General features: G+C 43.8%; 1 protein-coding gene across 1 annotated transcript in view; it reads right to left on the bottom strand.

Annotated features, from left to right (window-relative positions):
• GLI3 (GLI family zinc finger 3) overlaps positions 1-19,314 on the bottom strand; it is a 211,373-nt gene extending 192,059 nt beyond the window's left edge. The window contains exons 1-2 of the mRNA XM_054160988.1: positions 19,148-19,314; positions 4,367-4,529 (exon numbers count right to left, since the gene is read on the bottom strand). Of these exons, the coding sequence (XP_054016963.1) occupies positions 4,367-4,490 (124 nt within the window). The 5' untranslated portion in view covers positions 4,491-4,529; positions 19,148-19,314. The remainder of the gene's footprint in view (positions 1-4,366; positions 4,530-19,147) is intronic.
• Between the last annotated feature and the right edge of the window lie 2,063 nt (positions 19,315-21,377).

The following is a 21,377-nucleotide window of genomic DNA, read 5'->3' as shown; positions in this document are numbered from 1 at the left end:
TAGTCATCTCTCAAGCTTGGTTTTAAGTTACATCACCATTAAGATAAAAATTTCTGCTTTCTATCACTTTAAAGTATGTTCTCAATAACTATCTGATTCTGATAAAGGTAGCCAAGTCCACAACCTACATACGTTTATAATTAGCTTCTTTTTTTTTTTTAAGGCAGAGTAATAGGTTAATAAGGAGTATCAGATTACACTGGAACAAGCTCATGGGTCAAAAACTAGACAAAACACATCAAACTGAAAATAAGTGCTTGCCTGTCAGGCACTGAAGGAGCCCCTATACAATAACTGCATTGTTTTAATGCAACATTAAAAACATCAGTTTAAAGCCAAAATGTGCAAAAACGGAAAGCATTTCAGTCACTGACAAAATTCACAAGCCGAACAGTAAATACATCAGGGCCGAACACAGTGTTACAATCTCCTGATGCTCTCCAAGCAATGCTGTGAAGAGCAGCTTTGCCCTGCAGGAGTATTCATTCCGCCCTCACAGAAATTCTCTGCACTTTGTAGAAAATAACCCTGGGATTACTTGAAATTAGAGGAGGCATCGTTTTATCCAACAGAGCTCTAGCAAGGCTAGTTTCCTGACCTGCAATACCAGGCAAAGGTTCTCCAAATGGAGCACAGACTTGGTTTTCATGAGTTTATCAACCTTGCAAAACTTGATAGAAACCTGCATGTACACAGCAGCTTCCATGCACCAACATGGTAGGGAACAGGGTCTTACTGCTTTGTCTCCGAATGAGCAGCAGAGATGTGTGTGTGAGAAGACCAGACCTGACACTGGTCTCATTACTCCAGTGCCATACCAATGATATTTGTCAGTTGTTGTTGTTGTTATTTTTGCCAAAGCAGTTAAATCTGAGACCATCAAATCCAACAATGTACAAAAGCAAGCTCACTTTAGATCCTAGCACAAACTTTTTATTCACACAGCTTTTTGGGAATTAACATCTCCATCAGCAGTTTTCTTTAGCACTTCCTCCTCACCACCTTGGGTGCTAGCCTGGCAGTAAATACAGCAAACAAAGAAGGAGTAAAAGAAGCAAATCTGCAAAGAAATGTGTTCTAGTAAACTGGGCACAGTATGGTTGAAATATACAAAATTAAACACACAAGAGAGAAAAAAAAAAAAAATCAAAAGCTTGCAAAAATGGATTCAAAACAAACCAAGAGTGGTCCCAGATTACACAATCCCAGTAGGGATCAAAGCACACCACAAATTTTTGTTCTTTACTACAAATTATGATTTTCAATTATTTTTTTTTTTGATCAAATGTTAAAAGAAGTTTTAATTTGTTCCAGCACTAAGACCTTCCCCACATGTTTCAGCCTGGAGCACATTTTAATGGCTAAGTTATAAATGCCTGAAATTAGAGGTTGATAATGGAAAGGTTGGCAGGCCCTTATCTAACAGAGTGCAAGTTTCTTAGCAATATAGTCAGAGTTTGCAGTGAAGTGAGTGCAGCAGCCATTACCAATCTCCTCGGTATTAAGGACAGAAACTCAGCAGAATTGACTAACATATGAACTAAGGCCTGTTCCTGTGTGCTGGTGGTGTCTACAGCACAACTGGTACTTTCTCAGGGGCACCCTCAAGTCTGAGCCTCACATATCCTATCATCATACAATTTAGAAGTTTTCTACACTCCATTTTCTTTTTAACACAGTTTCTTCAAGCAGAAGCGGCGCTCACTTTTGGGAGCTGTTGAAATAATGGCGTCTTCTTTGCTTCTTCAAGACTGCAAGCATAAAACCCGTAACTAGCAGCTTTCAATCTACTTATAATCCAAGTTCTGACTCCTTCTCAGGACAACTGAGCTACTGAGAAAGCCAGACAACTGTCACTCAAATACACCTTACCCTTTGCTAATTAAATGTGTTGTCCAGAAGGAGGGAAGCACTGATATTAGACATGCTTAGGGGGTGACATTGCTATGATAGGCAGATGCTGCTCTGCAGTGACAGCAGTCTTCTGACAAAACCAGCAAGGATCTTTCTGTGGGTTTTGTTATTTTTAAGGGTGCCTTACCTTGTTTAATAAAGCATTCAAATGTAAATGGAAATCATTCAACATTGCCACAGCCCTCTGCAAAAGAGGGGCACTGAATCAACAAAAGTTGCATGTTTTGCAAGACTGGTGTCTTATATCGACTGATGACGCTCCTGCAGTAACACTCATTCCAGCATTAAAGAACAAAAGATGCAAATGAGATGCAAGCTCTAGCTTTCATGCAAATTGGTCCTTGTAACCCAAATTCATTATCATGACAATCACATCTGCAAGAAGCAGCAATTTAAAACTCATGTTTAAGTTCCTAAAGTTTTGGCATTAGGATTTGTTTTGGTACATGCTCCATGAAGCTTTTACACAAAGAGGAAATTTTTCATATCCAGGGAGGAATAGATGTTTTTATCCCTTTGAAGCCCAATCCTGTATCTCTGGAAAATCGTTTGCTTGGTCCAGATCCAGCTACATGAAGGTAGATTAGCAACCCAAACCTTGGAGATCCGAGTGACTTCCCTAAACACAAAACCTAACAACCCTTACCCACAAAGGTAACTGTCATTAGCTTAACCAAAGGCAGCCTCAGGCCCGAGAATGTGTACTACATTAACATCTCACTCCATTAACAGGAGATAATTCAGGTGAAAAGAATTTCTAGTCACTCATTAGCCTTGGAATCCTTCTAGCTCTTGGGCATGGGATGCCCCTGACATGCAGTAATACACCACCTCGATGAAGCAGGGAGTTAAGAACTAGTATTACTCTTAAAGCTGAAGGAGAAAATTATTTGGCCACAAGGTAAATCAGTGTCAGAATTAGGCAAAAATATCTAGAAGGCTTTATTTTTAGCTCTCTAAATCTAAATGTTTAATGATAGCATTAAAGCTAGCCCAAAGAGTCAGAGGTACGTGCCAATATCGAGTCTGAGTACAACCCCCTGACACATCTCAGAACACACACGTGTGTTTAAGTGTGCATGTTTGAGAAGTTGGGCCAATGTGGAAAATCCTATTATCTAAAAAAAAAAAAATACAATGGGGAGCTCTTCAGCTAATGTGAACCACTGTAATTCTATTGACAGCAGCAGATCTGTGCTGACTTAAGCCAGCTGAGGATCTGATTTCATATGCCTTAGAAAACTGATGCAACTTTTTCCATAACTGCTCAAGAGTTTCTATACTCTTGTGGGGATCAACTCCAGCTAGCAGGTCAGCAGGTGCTGAGTTTGCTTTGAATCTGAAGTCCAGTCACACAAAAGGATACTGGGACATGTGCCATGTAATTTTTACCGACACACAGAGATTCATGTATTTTCTGCTTTAGTCTAGTGGGAGATATATGTTTCTTTAAGAAACCAGAAACCTTTCTTCAAGATGTCAAAGTGAGAACCTGACCTGGACCACAAGCCCAGATGAGTGAGCACAATGGAAGCGCAAAAGGTGAACAGAAAATGTTTTGCCAGGAATACACCAGGACTTCTAAATACACAGAAGGATTTCTGCCACTTTTAGCTATTCTTAGACTGATTTGCAAAAACTGACAGCTAGTTTGAAGCTATCCAAACTCCACAGATCTAAACTCTGCCCACACTTTTCCAAGCAACTTTCTTTCCTAATCCAACGTGAGTTCTGCATTAGCAGGGGCCAGTACACTCAGTCCTCTTACACTGAACAATGCAAGAGCCTGGGCTGGGATTACACACTCTCCAGAGAGGCAGAGAATATGTAAAATTGTCAAGTGAGGTAATCTCTGGGGAGGGGATTAAGCAAACTACTCCAGTTTTGCAAATCTACAAGCTGTACATTCACAACTTTGAGATGAATTCACAAGAGGATACACTCTTAGCATGATGTTTTGTCCCTGGCCATTAAAAAGAACTTTGGGGAGGGAAGGGCAGCCATTTGAGAGAAGCAAGTTTATTTGCAAAAGAAGAGAAGGGGAAAAAACCCCTCTGCCATTAATTTTGACAGAGCTACTTCTCTCCTTTGTAATAACTAATTATCTAACTAGTACAAGCAATTTCAATGGCCAAATGCAAAGCACTCGCAAGCCCTGCCAGGCTAATCAAGATGATTTCCAAAACACCAAAACCAGGAACTTCCTATAATAAATAACTTAGCACATTTACATCTCAAATTAGAACATCTGGAAGAGCCTGTGCCTGATGCCAAAACAGGCCCTATTGTATCCTACCATTCTCCACCACCGCCCTCCCCCGCCTTGCTCCTTCTCTTTAGCCTTTCCTTAGAACAAACACTGATCCAGGTGCAAACGCTCAATTCACAAGGAATGCAGAGAACATAAAATTACTGTAGGTTTGGCTGCTAGTAAATCCCTGCTGTTACTTACCATTGGAAGTTGTGCTGGAGGCAACAGCTTTCTCGCTGACATCTGTTCGACTGGAGCATTTCACAATGGAAGTCTCTACTTTTTTCTTCTCTGTCGTGGTAGAGCTATGGGACTGCGCCTCCATGATGACTTCTCATTACTTCAGCTCTCCTTGCACTAGTACCTGAATGAAACAAGAGAGTCATGAACTTTAAATGTTATTCAAAAGTTTAGCCTCAAACCTGTCACACCTCTCACCTGAAGAGCCTGCAGCACAACCAAATTAGCAGCCTACAAGCCATTTCTGGATGCCCATCAAATCATGTCTGCATGCATGAATTCCTGAGGAATTTAAGGAAAAACTAATAGCAAAAATAAGTGTTTGCCTTTAAAGAGAATCTGTATCACAAACCACTGTGCTGCTTGATGGATGGGTCCACTTTTTTCAAGCCTGTAGGGTCTTAATGGACTGGGGGGGGGGGGAGAAGAGGGAAATCAGTATTTTTCTCCCATGTCCAGAGCACCATGGAATACCTCAAAAGAAATCAAGACAGATCTTTGTGTTGACTACAGAAGCCAAATATTTAAATTTCAACATTCACGCTATCGGAACACACTGCAGCAGGCAGTGCCCTGTCTATCTCTACACCTTGTCCTACTGATGTAAACACCTCTCCCTTTGTTTGTTCAGAAACCTAACTCAAACAGAAGTGCAATGGAGCAACACCCTAAAAACTACAAGGAAAGGCAAATATTATTGCTGGTGGCAGATAATGAGATGATTTTCTTTTGCATGAAAATGCTGAAAATGGAACACGTTGCAGAGGTGTGTGTCTGGTTACTCTGCCTTTCCTGGCTGTTTTCAGTGTCATCTCCAATGATATGCTGCAGATATGCTGAGCTTATTTTCAGAGCTTCTACACTCCTGACACAAACCTAAGAAGCCCCCAGGCTTCCAAAAGGGTAAGGCTGCCTGTGCAGCAGTGTGTGCACAGCAGGCCCCAAGACTGCAGGGATTTGGGGCTATGAAGAGCACAATCATTCCCAAGAACTGGTCTGCAACTCGAAACACATAATCATTTTGCTTGGAAAAGACCTTTAAGGCATGCCAGTCCGCCTAAGGAAGCATTACACAGATCATCAATATTCAGTGCCCACCATCCTTAGAACCAAAGTACCTCAGTATTATGATTTTTGAACATGATCCTATGCAACAGCAAATAAATAGTTTGCAGGTCTGAGCAGCACTGCAAGGGATTTCAGCTTCAGACCCCTGAGGGGTCTGAAACACAAGGAAGTGGCACTGTTCTAGAACATCTAAATGAAGTAAAACCCCAAAGGCTTCAAAACAAGCCACAAAATAAACTTAAATGCAATTACATCAGCAACCTGCTTCCCCAATTTTGACAGTCAGGAAAAAAAACAAAAGAAAAAAGAAAGAAAAAAGAAAAAAACAAAACAAAACAAAACAAAACAAAAAAACCACAAAACACCCACCACCAAACAAAAAGGCTACAAAATCAATTCATCACAAACACAGCTGTCCAGTAAACCCACACCTTCCCACCTCCCTGGTTGGAGTTTAAGAGCACAATAAAACACTCCAAAGCCTCACTGCTATACAGTAGAGATCAAACAAGAACCTAATCACTAAATGAATCATTATTTAGCCACTCAATGCTGCTAGGGAACTAGACTAGGTATCAGAGACTCTGCCACTGACCTACTGGTCTAACATTCAGCCAGGCATTTTTCTTCCCCCAAGTTTCTAAACTTGCTAAACCCAGGAATAGCAAAGCTCTGCCTGCCATGGCACAGTACCTCTACGAGCACTTCCAAGATGTACTTGTGAAAGTGATACAAATATTGTGATCTGTGAAACAACTTCCTACCAGAAGTGGAAGCGGAATATCAGGTGTCTTCAAACAGGCAGTAGCAGAGATCTAATGATAAATACTCAGCTTGCAACAGCTCTTCACTTGTACCCAGCAACACACAAATTCCCTTGAAGAGAGATCTCATAGCAGCTTTTTAAAGGTAAATGTACCACCTTTCCAAGTTTCTGGTATGCTTTCACCCCACGTCCCCTTGCAGATCTCATACAGGAGCACCCACAGCTTTGGTCAGTTACCATTTCTCTCAAGCTTCTGCATGGGCAGAAACTGGGGGAAGCTGGCACTGCTGCCAAGCTCTTCACCCTACACTCACAAGAACAGGCTTGTTTTCTCTGTATGGCCCTGGTCACATAAACACCAGAATTTGCCTCTACTAAGCCTCCAGCCACTGCATGAGTGAGCCCTTTGATGTACCCTCTCATGCTCCGACTTACCCTGAGTTATTCATATTCTCTACAAAAAGTAACTTCTTGTGCTATCTCTGAAGGAATTTACAAAGCTGTACATTTTCATTTCTATTATTTTTCTTCTGTTCTGTCTTCTGAAGGCCAAGTCTGCTATTCAGACAGCTTCTTCATTTCCAACAGAGTTTGACTTTGAGAGCATGAATAGGGGAGCTGCAGAACTCGTCCCCCATTTTCTTCTGTCCTCGGCTCACAAGCCTGTTTTGTCACAAAAGGAAACAATTACACTCCCTACTCAACCAGAAAGGAAGAAGCCACATACTCTGCCCCCATTTCACAGGGCATTGGAGTGGCATGAAACATTTGGGCAAGGGTCACAAAAATGATGACAGGTATCTATAGCAGTTCCACCACTTCCTGCCACACACATGTCTGTGCAGATATAAGCAAGGAGCCCTCACTTATCTCCACCTTCTTCCCTTCTGCAGCATGGAGTACAAGACCTCCCTTACAATCTGAACCTACCACTGCTCAGGAAAGGAGATGAAGGCATTGTAAGGAGTTAACACAGCTTTAATCTAAAAAAAGCACCTTTGAATCATCTGCAATTTAAGAGTAACACATGGCTGCTTAGACTGGCATCCATCCATTCTCTTTGTTGGTTTTTTTCTTTTCCCAACAGAGTACCAGTGACATTTTTCAGGTGCTTTGGGGCTGTTTTCTTAAACAAAGGAAAGACAGGCAGACACAGTTCCAGATTTCCCATTACTCTATCACTTTCCCATTTTACACTACCTAGTGTGAACAATGGTGCAGAGCAGTGGCCTAAAGTAGCAGCTGAAAGGGAGTTTTTGGTCAGAAGATGCAGAATTTGCCATCAGCTAATATAAACATCTGCTCTTGGTACTTGTTCTGGTTCATGTCTCCTTAGTTTACATCCAGAAGGCTGCTTTTATTCATGTCAGCATGGAAGAGGGTAAGCCTTCTTACTCAGCTCTACACCCAGCACCACGAGCCATAGCCCCAGCACCACAGATGTTTCCTCCTGAGCCTGCCTTCCTCCGCTCCCAACCTGTGCATGTGTGACAAGGGCACCTGCAAGAATTTCAGAAGTTCCCATTACAGTCCAGTGCCAGATCAACTACATGCTGATACACATGGCTAGGAAAGTGAGGAAAGCAGGAGAGATTTCAGCACCCATCACCAGAGGTTAAGTCTTTGGTATGTTTTGCCAAGCATGCCTGATAGGGAAGGAGTCAAATGGAAATCAGTATGGTGCCCCAAAACACTTCTTTTTTTCCTGAAGATGAATTTAAGCCCAAGTTGAAAACACAAACCAGACACACATGTTTTCTAGGATCAGCCTCTTTGCTTTTGGCTGTGATTTTTATTTTCTCTCAGAAACTGTACTGAAACATGAGAATTGCAGTCTACCAAAAAAAAATGTCCAGGACAACATGAAGATTTCCTTCCACTGTCTGCTAATCCCTAGCAAAAAGCATTCTGAAAATCAGTCACAGCCTGACGTTGTCTTCATATCAAAACACAGAGTGGTTTATATTATGGTGTAGAGGGCTCACCCCAGCATGGGTCAGTGACTTCCCTGTTCCTGCCCTCAGGCCTGAGACAACATGTAACCCTTCTGCAGCAAGGAGCTCTGCTTCCAAAAACCCAGAAAGCCAGTTTCTGTGTGCTGTCAGGCATCTCCAAGTGCGTATGAATGGCAAGAAAATGCTGTAACAGTATATGGGCAAAAGCCTGAACTGTGATAGGTAAATAGAAGGATAAAGATTCCTTCCTGAATGCAAACATTCATGGCTTTTTCCCATTCAACCATGCTTGAACCCTTTGTAATTTCCCTAAAGCTTGAACCCATTGCACCATTAATTCCAGATCCCCATTTTTAACCTAAACCATTCAAACCAGCAACCTGCGTGCAGTTGTGTCTCTTCTTTTAAACCGTAGAAAGAATCCCCCACCAATTGCAACTGGAGCAATTACAGGAACAAGCTATCAGTAAGAACTAGCTAAATCAGGAAAACTGCCTCTTTTATAAGGAATGTCAACAAACAACAGTATGTTGGAAATGTATTTCCAACACACAAAAAAAGAAAATATCATTTAAGTAACCCGAAATCATGTAATTTCCAGTCTTTATACATGCTGCTCACAAAACTCTGCATCACAGTAGTAAAAACAATCATATTAATAATCAATATACTGGGGAGGGAAAAAAAATATATTGAGCAGCCCTCTGCCTGGAGGAGCAGGGAACATGACTCTTCCTGAACACACACTTCCATTTTCCAAGAGATCTTCATCTCTGAGCTCCTTTTCCCCTCTGAATTACTTTAAACTTCATTCATTTCTATTGCATACATTAGTATTAAAGAACAGATCATACAGATCTTAATTCAGAGGCACAGGCATAGACTTACTGACTTCAGCAAGATGACTTGCCTCAGTTTGAGTGCTTGGGCAGGGATCAGCATCTACAGCTCGCAATTGCACATTAGACTGACGCATATTCCTTGCAAACTTAATGTAAGTTTGTAGTATTTTCAGAGGGGTCATCTTTTAATCTGTTGTGTGCTGGCTTCTTGTTCTGGGGAGGTTTCTTACCCAAAAAAATAAATTAAAAAAATCCTTCCCCTGTTCCATTTGATGCTGCTGTAGTTGTGTTCAAGTCATTAGCAAGTGGTTTGCATCCGCTGAGAAGAGCTGTCTGAAATAGCAGTGTCACAGCATTCATCATCATTGCATCAGCAGTAGGGAAGTTCATACTGATTGCTATCAACAACCCGAGTGCCCCAATCAGCCTGGGAGCAAACAGAGCATGTTTAATTTTGCAGCAAAGACTCTGGGTAGTGAGGGTGTTCACAGGTACCACTTTGATCCGCACTACTGGAAGCAGGCTTTGGGGATACAGTGCATCTTCAACAGCACAACCAAATGGAAGTGAAAAACACAAGGGGAGGCGTGAAGAACAATCAGGAAATTACAGCCTCTCTCGGCCATAAAGGACTCCTTATCAGTTTTATCAAAACCAGCACACAGTTCCTTGGGATTATTTAAGGATTAAAATAAAAAATCAAAAGTGTCTTGTTCAGACACATTCAAATGCAAAATTTACATGAGACAATCTGATGTTGTTATAGGGGAGCTATTCCACACTGATTTATAAAGGCTTGAGCCAGGTACATTTAACTTCAAAAACCCATCTAGATTTCAGCATTGCTTTCCATCAAACCTGCTGGAAAGCTGCACTGACTAAGTCAGCCCTGGCAGTAATTGCTGAAAAACACACAAGTGTCCAGACATCTTAAGAAATATCTTCCAGTTGTAGTATTAAGCTCCTGGTACCTCTCACCACTTTTACAACAGCTAAAGGAACTGATCTAAATATTACACATTTTGGAAACAATTTTATCTTTTCTCAGTTCTGTGTAAACTAAACTAGAATTCTGCAATTCCCCATTAACTATTCCTGGGCAAACTTTGTTCCAGTTCTTCCCTGTTTAGACTACTGGTCACAGCAAGACTAAGACTGATATAAACAGCACAAATAATAGTCTAATATTCACTGTAAATAAAACTACTACAAACCAATAGCAAGTCAGGGATAAAAAAGATCTTATACTTTGCAATACTTATCTCCATTTAAATGACATGCACAGGCTATAAATGGACTAACTGCTAACTGCATACTCCTAAATCTGTTTTGAAATGTAAAGTAAAATTAGAAAGAAAAAAATAAAAAAACAAATGCCCCCCAGCTGAATGTGATAGGCAGATTTGTTGCTTGAAACTAAAAAATACCCCAAGTTGTGGGGCCCCATATGCATTAATACAACATTTCCAAATCCATTACTATCTGCTGTCTTTCCCTACCTTACATTCCTTTGATTTCTTCCCCTCATAAAGACTGTAAAACAACTAGACCTAAAGCCTGGTTAATGATGATCTGATCTGTTCCTGATAGGTTAAATAGCTTGTGGCAACAATAATGCAGGATCACAAACACAAAGACAATCAGCTAGGCAAAGCAGCGCCATTAGCACCCTCCTGATTAAGATCCTAAATCACAAACTCTTCCATGGCATACACTGAACTCCAGAGTCAAGCATCTGCTTACATCTTTGTGCTGCAGATAAACTGGATTACCTAAGTTTTTAAGAAACAGAAAACACAGGATCAGTAAGGGGCACTTTCTACTGAAGCAGCACCTCAGTTCCTTATAATACACATCACCCACATACTCTTACAAGTAGATTAGCCCTACTTTTGTTACAGGATTTAGAAAGCTGTAAAGTAATAACCTCAATTAAATGTTTTTACTATTACATCAACAGATTAAAGCCTGTATCTAAATAAAACAGCTTTTCACCAGGAAAGAAGTGATTCCTAGTTTCTTACCCAGTAAACAGAGTTTAATGGATACAAACACTGAAGGATTTGGGTCGAACTTTCCATATCCTACCAGTCCATCCCCATGTTTGGGGCCATGCAACACAAAGCTGAGGGACACAGGAGCCAGAATCTACCATACATCTTAATAGCTTTATATTTCAGCTATGATGTAGCCTCTGAGATAAAAATGCATAATCCACACATTACCCACGAGTGGGTAACTGAACTTTAAAACAGAAAGGTTGGACCAGGTATCCTTGGGGTCCCTTCCAACCTGCATAGTGCAACAATTGGAAAAAACCCAACCACACAATCCACCCAAACCAACCAGGTCATTAACTCTGCATCTACAGTTATTTTAATCACATGGCCTTGGGTTTCTTTATTCCTTATTTGACTCTCTTACAAACTATCTAAACACAGACAATGGAAAGAACAGAAGTTATTTCTTAACAAATAGGAAGGGCCACGTACTTTTCAAGTGTCTAATCTGCAAATATATTTGGGGAGGCCAGTGGGTTTAAAAACGGTAATGCCCTTACCCTTAAGAAATGGGAACTCCTGCCAATTAAACTGCCTAATATTGCTAGAAAATTCAGAGTAAGCTGTGCTACTGCTTGTTTTGCAATCCTGCAATCCTGTTTAAACTCTGCAGAAGGAAAACAAAACAAAACAAAACTACAACAATTATGTCAAAGTAAGATTAGCTAGAAAAGAATTAGCAGGGAGGGGGAGGCGAGGGGGGCGGAGGAAAAAAATCTCCTGTGGACTCTGTTTGTAGCAGTAGGTTCAAACGAGTGGTGACATTTCAAACATCCCTACCAGTTTTTACCACCGTCCTTCTTCAGCAATTCAGCAGCATTAAATCCAAACCAAAGTTACTAACAGCACTGACTTCCTTCTGTAAACCACTCGTTTTATGAAACCAGAATCAGAGCGCTCACATGCTCAAACTCCGTGAAGACAGGAACGTGCAGCAGGGAGGACAACCAGCCTGATCTAGTAGGAGGCATCCCTACTCGCTGTAGGGGTGTTGGACAACATGATCTTTGAGGGTCCCTACCAATCCAACAGGATCCATGCATCTGCATCTTGCTGTGCTGATAAAATACCCTACAACTTTCTCTGCAATACTGACACTAGGAACACTCACAGGACCATACAGGATGTTGTCTTCTTTCCCTTCTTGCTAGCTTGTCGACACACAGCTTGGTAAAGCAAACTACAAACATCTGTAAAGGGTGTGCTTCGCACCACAATTTATTCAGTTCATCAAATGAGAAGTCACTACAACTGTCACAGAAAAACACAGAAGTATGCCAATTTAGAGCACCAGAGATAAACATGAATTCCCATGGTGTGACCACTGTCTTCACCTGTTTTGCTTTATCTCATCAATCCTAAGACGTGAGTTTCTAAGAATCAAAACTAGATCTACAGATCCATGTCCATCTATATAGCAATGAAGCTCAAATAAGAACTCTATTTAACAGACATCTATTGCAAAGAAATGCTTTTTGGTTCCAACCTATTACATGTAAATTAGAGAGCGTATTCCTTATTTTACAACTGGCATTTTAAATCTAGATTAAAGGGATCAAATAGAATGTCTTTGAGAGCACCATGTTTTGATCACCAGTTCCACTCCTGGAAGCCTGTTTACCTCCTTAGAATACTCTCACATTAAGAGGTGCCTTCATCCAGGATTTCACCTCCTGACCCAACACATATAAAAGAGCTAGGAAAACTCCATATATCCAGGAAGAACTTCAAGTGTGAGAATTACTTTATAAAACTTGATCTTCAGCTTTTACAGTTTACTGTAGGTTTTACACCTGTCTGATAGCAGCAGTAAAACTGCATGATGACTCCTTCACCTTGCTGTAACTTGACAAAACACAAGAGCACCATTCTGAACTGCTGCAGTGCTTTGCAATCCACTACCCCTGTTCAAATAGTGCAATCACAGAATTGTACAGCTTATTTTCCCAGAAAAAAAAACCACCCATAGTGAATTGAAGAGCCAAGCAAAACCACAGCAAACCACATGTCCTGTTAGCTAGGAAGCGGTAGTGCTAGGATTTCACTTTAATATATGTGGCTCAGCACAGCAGACATTGTGCTGAGGTGACACTAGCTTGATCTGTTTCTGACTATTTGGTTTCAGGTATTCATACATCTTATCTGACGAAGGCTTCATTCCCTTGGCAGCTGGGTGAAGGATTCTTTACACACAGTTCATTTTCTTGACATTAACAGATTTGTGTGTAAAGAAAACAGAGCATCATACAAAGCAGCAAACATAGCTGGGGGAGGTTCATCTCTAAACCACCAAGGGATTAGTTGGGTCCTTTTCCCTGACCTAAATGTCAGGTACCAAAACAAAAAAAAAAGGGGCAAAAACCCCCAAACTAAGCAGCATTTTGAACACCATTTAAAAACAAACCAAAATAAAAAATAAAAAAAAAAAGACCTACTAATTGTCCTGATAATCGGTGGGGGGAAAATAATTAGAAACAAAACAAAAACAAACAAACAAGACCACCAACTTCACATTAGATTGGGAATCTCAGCTAAGAACATTTTCAATCAGATCTCTCGGTAGTGGATTCTGATATTATCAGTTCTGACACCCAGCAACTATTTAGAGACAAACACATTCTATCCCAATTAGTTCATCCTTTGTTGTAATCTAAATAATCTTGCAGGCATTTCTAAGATCAATGAATTGTCTTGTTTCTTGTTCTGTTCTTCAAAAGAGAGAGAAACCAACTCTTCAGATCAGCAGCCAATGAAGCAGGCACGATGTAGAAATGCAGTGTATACCACGAGGAAACCACAGTATGATGCCAGCACAAACTTAAAGGAAGTTTTCCCCTCAATCTCTGCAGAAAGCGGTCTTAAAAGGAAGGAGGGATTAGAATGACCTGGAAGGTAGGGAGGGGACTTACCTCGAACCCAGCCAAGTGGAAATCAGAGCAGTAATTCTACCAGTCGGCAGAGTACACTTTTAGAGTTATAATGGTGCGAAGAAGTGCTGGGCAGCATTGCCTGCAGGCAGCACTAATACAGTGATGACTAATGACTGGGCCATGCAGACAATGAATTTGGGGGTTGAGAACTAACAGAAACCCTGCAGTACCTTGACAAATGGGCTTTCAAAATTTCATTCACTGAATAACCTTTAAGCACAAAATTGGCTCAAGTTCTCTCGGGAATAAAGTGACACAGGTTGTTGGGACTGTAAGTATTTTGCTTTTTAATTAAAACTCTTACACCAAATACATAAACATAATTACAATGAATAAAACGTAGGAGTTAACTAGTTAGCAGCTAGAAAAGAAGTCAGGACCCAGAATTTGAGGTGCAACACCATTCGTTCAGAAGGGTCAACAAATCCTAGGGTTAGGGTTAGCTCCCTGATTTGCTGAAATTCACCCTTGGCAGAACACCTTCTGCCTTCTTTGACACTTAAAGGAGAATAAGAACTTCAAAGGTATGTTTAATGAGCTGCCACAAATACAATTGCTTAAAAGAGGCTCAGAAATTATGTACTAAAAGCTTCACTGTGCTTAGAATTACAACTGGGAAAGTCTCTTTTAAAGAGCCCAGTCAAAGTCAAGCCCCCATAAAACAAATCAAGCCTCATATAAACTTTGTAGCCTTGTGTACTGACAAACACATTAAAACAACAGAATCCCTCTTTAAAGGAGCTGATTTTTTTTCAGTGCAGCTCAAGCTCCAATTTGGAAATGGCAATGTTGGCTATTTTTACAGACAGAATGAAATATCTAAAGTGTCTCTAAATTAACAAGTACCACTCGCCACAGACAGCATCGCCTTTAGCAGCTCCTAAAAACTTCAGAAAAGGATCTTAAAACAGGAAGCTTAGTGAGCTCATAAAACTGTTGTTGGAGCCAGGAACACATAGCATATTTAATCTGCAAACTGTGAGCGTCTACAATGATTTCAGCAAGATCTGAGGCATGCCCTCAAGGTTTGCTGGGATCTGGGATTAGGGAGTTGATAAGAACCCTCTACTGCCCATGGACATGTTTTTCTTCTGCAGTTAAACACAAATGCATAGAGACGTTTGACTGCTGCTTGGCGTTACTGCTCAAGTTATATAAAAGCTTTGCAGCTCCTTTTGCTGTCAATATATCAAAGTTTAAAAAAAATCATCAAAGTGTGAAATTTCATTTAAAGTCTTTGCCAGTCTACAGCTCTATTTCACAGACCTATCAAATAAAAGTAAAGATGAAAAATGCACTGAAACAACTTGAAAAGTTTGCAGCAGCACCCATGCCCTATTTTTGTTTATTCTGTCTCACTTTATTTGATTTTAAAGTATAACAAATCAATTCCCTTATAAAAATGACAAAGTCTAAAGGGAGGACATCTATAAAACCTGTGGTTAAAAGACAACTTGAAATCATTATTACAGCTGAACCTTTTGTGGAATGAAAAGCTTCCTCTGTAGCCATTTCAGTATTTTAATTGCCTAACTGCAAGTTGGCAGAAAATTTCTTGAATCTTCCAAAACAATCAGAACGACTACAGAATATGAGTGCCAGAAAAACCAAAGCCTTCTTCAAAGTATTCTTTAGCTAGGGATTTACAGCAATTGCATAAAGAAGAAAAGTCTGACTTTTAAGATAATCTACTATAGTCTAAAAGCATTAACATTCCATTACTAAGGTTTTCCTGAGGATTTCATGACTCATTGATTCACTTTTCCTCCAAGTCTGCTTTTTTCTCTGTACATTACTGTCTCCATACAGTTGAGTGCCTGCAACACTGATCATTAAACTGCTTCCTTCCATAACTCCAAATAAATCTTCCTTTAATAACCATGAGATTCCTTATTTATCAGGCAGAGATGACTAACTTTTTACTAACACTCTGCAACACGAAAATATGCCATTCCTTCCCTGAACAGACAGGATGAAATTCGAACATCCTATGGAGTGCAGGTAATGGAACAGCTTCCCCCAAAAGGAGGCAGGAAGTGTAACTTCAACTTTCATGAGTCAGTATCAAGTGCACACATTTATCTTGTAAAAAAACTTAAGCCATCTGCAAGATGAACAAATTACAGTGATACCTCAAAAGTGGCACATTTGGGGTTTCCCTACCACCAATTCCAAGGTAAACAGCAGTGATTTGTAACCATCAATACTCTAATTTCTGAGGTACAGAATGGTTTTTTTGTTTGAAAATCATGGTGTTATCTTTCACAGCTGAAGATTACTTACGGCAGTGCACGCTGTCTTGCCCACTGCACGCCTTCTGAAGCCAAAAACACCACTCCACTTCAGCAGGGAAATGCAGGTGATGTCTTTGTTTTGTAGTACTTCCACAGAAATGCTTTGGAAAATAACGTGTCCTACTGAAAGCCATGCACAATTATCCAAACACATGATTGCATTCATTTAGGCACCTTAAGCCATAGTTTTACTTCTGCTGCTGCTTAGAAGAATATATATACACTGAGGGAGTCCTTTTCTTACTCATTCTTCTTACTCATTCAGAATCACATAATCCTGCTTTTAAAGAAATAATCCTTCCCCTTAAAACAGGCTTCTCTCATAATTACTATTATTTATGTTTTTAGAATTGGGCTATACACCAAACTGAAAGTATTTACATACTAGCTAGTTAAACCCAAACCTTCATTATGTAAACAAATTCTCAGGAGGCTCCCTGCAGTTTACATTGCTGAACTCATTCACCATTACTTTTAATATAGATTTCCTCTGATGAAATACAGTGGTGTGGACACGGTAATTTTCACATATTAGGGTTACTTTACTTTTAAAACACTGCATTCGTCTTCCTTCAAAATAATCATGACATATGTAATTAAGAAACTGTCAGGTCATTATTAATTTTTAATAAAGGACCTAAATGAAATAATTATAGGAATCAATCAGTGAGGCACCTTTCCAAATTACAATGCAACTGAACAAATACTCAAACTACTTAAGGCCAGCTCTTGCAGATTTCAATCCGTGATCTTGCTGAACATCACATCAAAAACAATTTAACAGAGAGAAACTTGCTGATTTCTCTCTGTTCCGCCGTGTTAAAACAGTTTGAAAAGAGATACCTACATCACACACAGAAAGAGGGGCAGCCGTGTCCCCTTAAAAAAATGTTTGTTGATTTAGTCAGCCACATGTCTCAAGGCCTCTGAAAAAATTCTGCTTCCAGGTTCTTCTGTGGCACACAAAAGAAACGAAGTCTCCATGCTGAAGTTTAAAAAAATCACGTTTATTGAGCCTTGCAAATCAAGCGGGAAGTAGCAGGGGCGCGACGGCGGTATTTTGCTGGGGGTTGCTGCTATCTAATGCTCCTTCAGTGAAGTAGCCTGTAAAACGCGCCGCTCGCTATCAAACGGCCGGCTATCCGTACCTTTGGCTACAAGGCTCTCTGAGATCCGTACAGTCCATCACTTCAAACTGAAGTGGCAGCTGGAAAATGTGGAACAGCTGGCAAGGAGGTGAGAGAAAATGTTTTACATAAATATATCTGCATACAAACTGGCAGAAGACCATGGACACCGTACTCACAGGGCTGGATCAAAACTACGCACCAGAGGGTTAAAAAGAAAATTTGGGGGGTGATGGGGGCCAGGAGAGGGATTTCCTTTTACCTTTTCACGTGGTGCGAATATTTGGGAGCGGGCACCGGCGGCTGCGCGCCGGCGAGCCCGTCCAGAGGCGCGGGAGTTGGATCTACATTTTACGGGCTAATTAGAACCCCCGAGGATCCGCTCTCTTCAGACCCTTCAAAGTTGCGCGATGTGAGACCGGGCCGCGAAGGCTCCGAGGAGCTCCCCCGGGGCACCGCCGCCCCGCTCCTCCCGCCTCGGCCCGGCCAGCCGCCGGCCGCCCAACTCCCCGGCTTGACCCAGTGCCAACAGCGGCGGCGAGGAGCGGCACCCCACGCCGCACACGCCCCCTGCACACACAAAAAGGCGCTCGCACCCCCGCACACGCACTCCCCGGCCGGGATGCAACTTGCTCTTTTTCCCTCGGGGAGCCGCCAGCGGGGAACAACGGTCCGGGACGCCCCCGGGCGCTCCGCCACCCGGCCAGATATGACAGCGCCTTCTCTCGCGCTCCTCTCGCCTTCACCCAGCCAAGTTTGCGACGGGCCTCCCGCCTCACGGGCGTGAAAATGCCCGCGAGTTGCTCGGGGAGGCGGGAGAGTGTAAATAAAAAAAGCAGCTGCCACTCGCAAACCGGCAGCTCCGCCGAGGGCCGTGACCGGCCGAGCCTGGGCGGCGCGGCCCGGCCCCGGCCCGGAGCAGGGATGTCCCCGCCTCGCCCCCGCACCCCTCGCCCTCAGCTCCCGCGCTCTCTGACAGCCATTTTGGGGGTTAGACACCGCGCTCCCCTCTGCTCCCCCGCCTCCAAGTCAGGGAAGCGGGAAAGGGGCCGGGAGTGGGGAAGGAACGCTGGAAAATGAGAAGAAAGTGGCCCGGAGCAGAACCCGGGGAACAAAGAACTTCTCGCCCAAGTGGGTACGTACCTGCCGCTGCCGCCGAGCCCCCGCGCTGCCCATGGGCGAGGGCCGGGGCCGCCGCGGCTCGCCCCCGCGCCGCTCCCCCGCCGCCGCGACTTAGCGGGGCCGGCCCCCGCCGCAGCCAGCGGGCATTCTCCGGGGACTGGGGACACACAAACACAGTACGGGACAGACGCGGGCCAGGGGCGGCAGAGGAGGGCCGGCGGGTGTTGGTGGTGGTTCTTTTATCCCTACCCGCCTCCCGCAGGGAGCAGCCCGCGCCTCTGCCTCCGTGTGGGTGTGTGTGCGCGGGTCCGACATCAGTTTCAGTGATCTTGTAATCTGATCCCTCCTGACTCACTCGCACTGACTGACATTTCTGATTTGGTTCAACAGAAAGACCCGGGGAGGGAGGAGAAAAAGAACAAGAAGAAGGGGAAACAAAAAATAATTTAAAAAAAAAAAACCCAAATTCACTGCTTGGTCCTGTCCCGTCCGTCAACCCCCCAGCCCTGCCACAAGGCATTGTTTGGGTTCGGCACAACCCCAAAAGAGGGGAATAAACACCGCGCCGAGGTACTCACGTGTCGGAAAAGTTGCCCCTTTGCTTTCCTCCCTCTCGCACGCTTCTCTCCGCTGCCTCCTTCAAGTTTTACAGATGTTGCAGGGCTCCTCGCCGCCGCCCCCTCTTCCCAGCGCTGCCCTCTGGATCAGAGCAGGGGAAAGGCTCTTTAGGGATAAGTCCTAATTCAAACACCCTCCGCTAAACTTCCACACCCCCCTCCCTGCCTTTTCTTTAACTGGCTGAGAGGGCTCCGCTCTCCTTGTACCCCTTCCCTTTTAGGACGCGGCTGCCTGCTGCCCGGGACGCGGGTGTCCCGGGCCCAGCGGGAAGCGGGGCGCCGGCTTGGGGGAGCGGAGGCGGGAGGGCTGCGCCCCGGGGTGCGGGTCGGGCCGCGGCCTGGCGGGCTGAGAGGCGCGCTCTCGGCATGACACCCCCGCTCCCCCCTTCCTCCTCCTCCTCCTCCCCCCGCCATCCCCCCGGCCCGGCCCGGCCCGCCCCGCCGGCGGCCCGAAGGCGGCGACAGCCCGCCCACAGCCGGGAGGCAGCGCGGGGCGACGGTGGGGCCCCCCGGAGCGGCCCCCGCCGCCTCGGTTCGCGCTTCCTCCCTCTCCTTCTCCTCCTGCTCCATCCTTCAGTTTAGCCCGAGTCTTCCCCGCGCAACGTTGCGCCGGACCCCGTTTCCTCCCACCCTGAAGAGTCGGGGCCTTCTCCACCCCAAAAACATCAGAGCGCTTGGGGTAAAAAAGCCTGCCCTCCGGGTGGGCTTTCTGTGCATGCTGCTGCTCTGGGCTCACTTCTGCTCCGGCGCCGCAGGCAGACCTGACCAACGGACTTCAAGGAAAGTTTCACCCGAGCCACGTGCGACTGAAAAACTGCGCTTCCACGGGAAAAAAATGCCCGCACTTTGATGAGAAGAGGGGTGACGGCAGTGTCTCCAACTGCACCTCCTGTCCCAGCCTCTCCAGTGCCCTACCCTGCCACCTCTGGCCTTCATCCCGCAGAGCAGGGCTCCTGCCTGCCTTCAGCCCCGTTCGCTATGCTCCTGCGAGCAGGTCTCCCGCAGCAGCACACACTGCAGTTCAGAAACAGCAGCGATGAGGATGCCAAAACTTATTTGTGCTAGCATGTCTATCCTTCAGGAAGTGATACATCCTGACAAGACACCTTGCCTTTTACTAGTCCCACAGATTGCTCCCCTGATACTCAAAAAAAGCCCGAGAAACCGTAAAGGAACATTATTACAAGCATTTTCCATCAAGGCAAAAGATGGGGCTGGCTCTCGGAAGGAGCATACACATTGAAGTTGTTGCCATCACAATGTCAAGTATTTCATACGCACCTTTGTTCATAACCTGGCTCACAGCAGAGCCAAGATCTATTACTGATGTAGCTGATTTATCAAGGTACCTAAGCTTGGGCTGCCCTGAGCACTTGAGAAATGTTTGGGGCAATTTGGTTCATTAGTTCTTTTGGGAACAAAGCTAAGGCAAGCTTTTCTGACCCAAAGGCCTCTTCACCCAAATGTCCTCAGACTTACTTTCGGTCGGTCGTTTTTTTTTTTTTCCCACCTGAAAGTCTTATCTTTGGGTGCAAAGAGGTAGCTTTGGAGAGATCCCTGTAATTTATGGATGTCCCAGGATGGTCAGATCAATGTTAATGTCAGGAACGCTATTTGTATTCACATTTCATAGCACCAGGTCAGCGCACCCTGACTTCCAGGACAGACACTGTAGTGAGATGCTTTCATGATGTGTGAGAGATGCTCACAGAATCATTAAGGTTGGAAAAGACCTCTAAGATCATCAACTCCAACTGTCAACCCATCACCACCATACCCATGCCACCAGGTCCAGAAGTGCCATGTCTATTTGGTTTTTTAACACCTCCAGTAACAACAACTCTACCACCTCCCTGGGCAGCCTGTTCAGTATTTCACCACTCTTAAGTGAAGAAATTCTTCCTAATATCCAACCTGAACTTCCCCCTGGCACAACATCATCCAACCTGTCACATGCATACTATGGTGGGTGGATACATGATGCCCAGGCATCACGCAGAGTCAGAACTGAGCACTGGGACATGATGGGAAGGATGACACCAATGCCATGACTCCATAGCCAGCGATGTCACCCTGTACCAATGGGTAAATCTGCCCCTGCTCAGAATGAGCAGCCTTTGGTTGCCCAGCAGGCATTGCTGACAGGTGTAGTGCTGCTTGGGGAGAAGACATGCAACAGCAGGGGCTGAGT

This window comes from Dryobates pubescens, chromosome 4 (genome assembly GCF_014839835.1).
Source record: "Dryobates pubescens isolate bDryPub1 chromosome 4, bDryPub1.pri, whole genome shotgun sequence".
Taxonomy (NCBI): Eukaryota; Metazoa; Chordata; class Aves; order Piciformes; family Picidae; genus Dryobates; species Dryobates pubescens.
The sequence above is the reverse complement of the archived record's forward strand: the minus strand, read 5'-3'. Positions and strand labels throughout refer to the sequence as shown.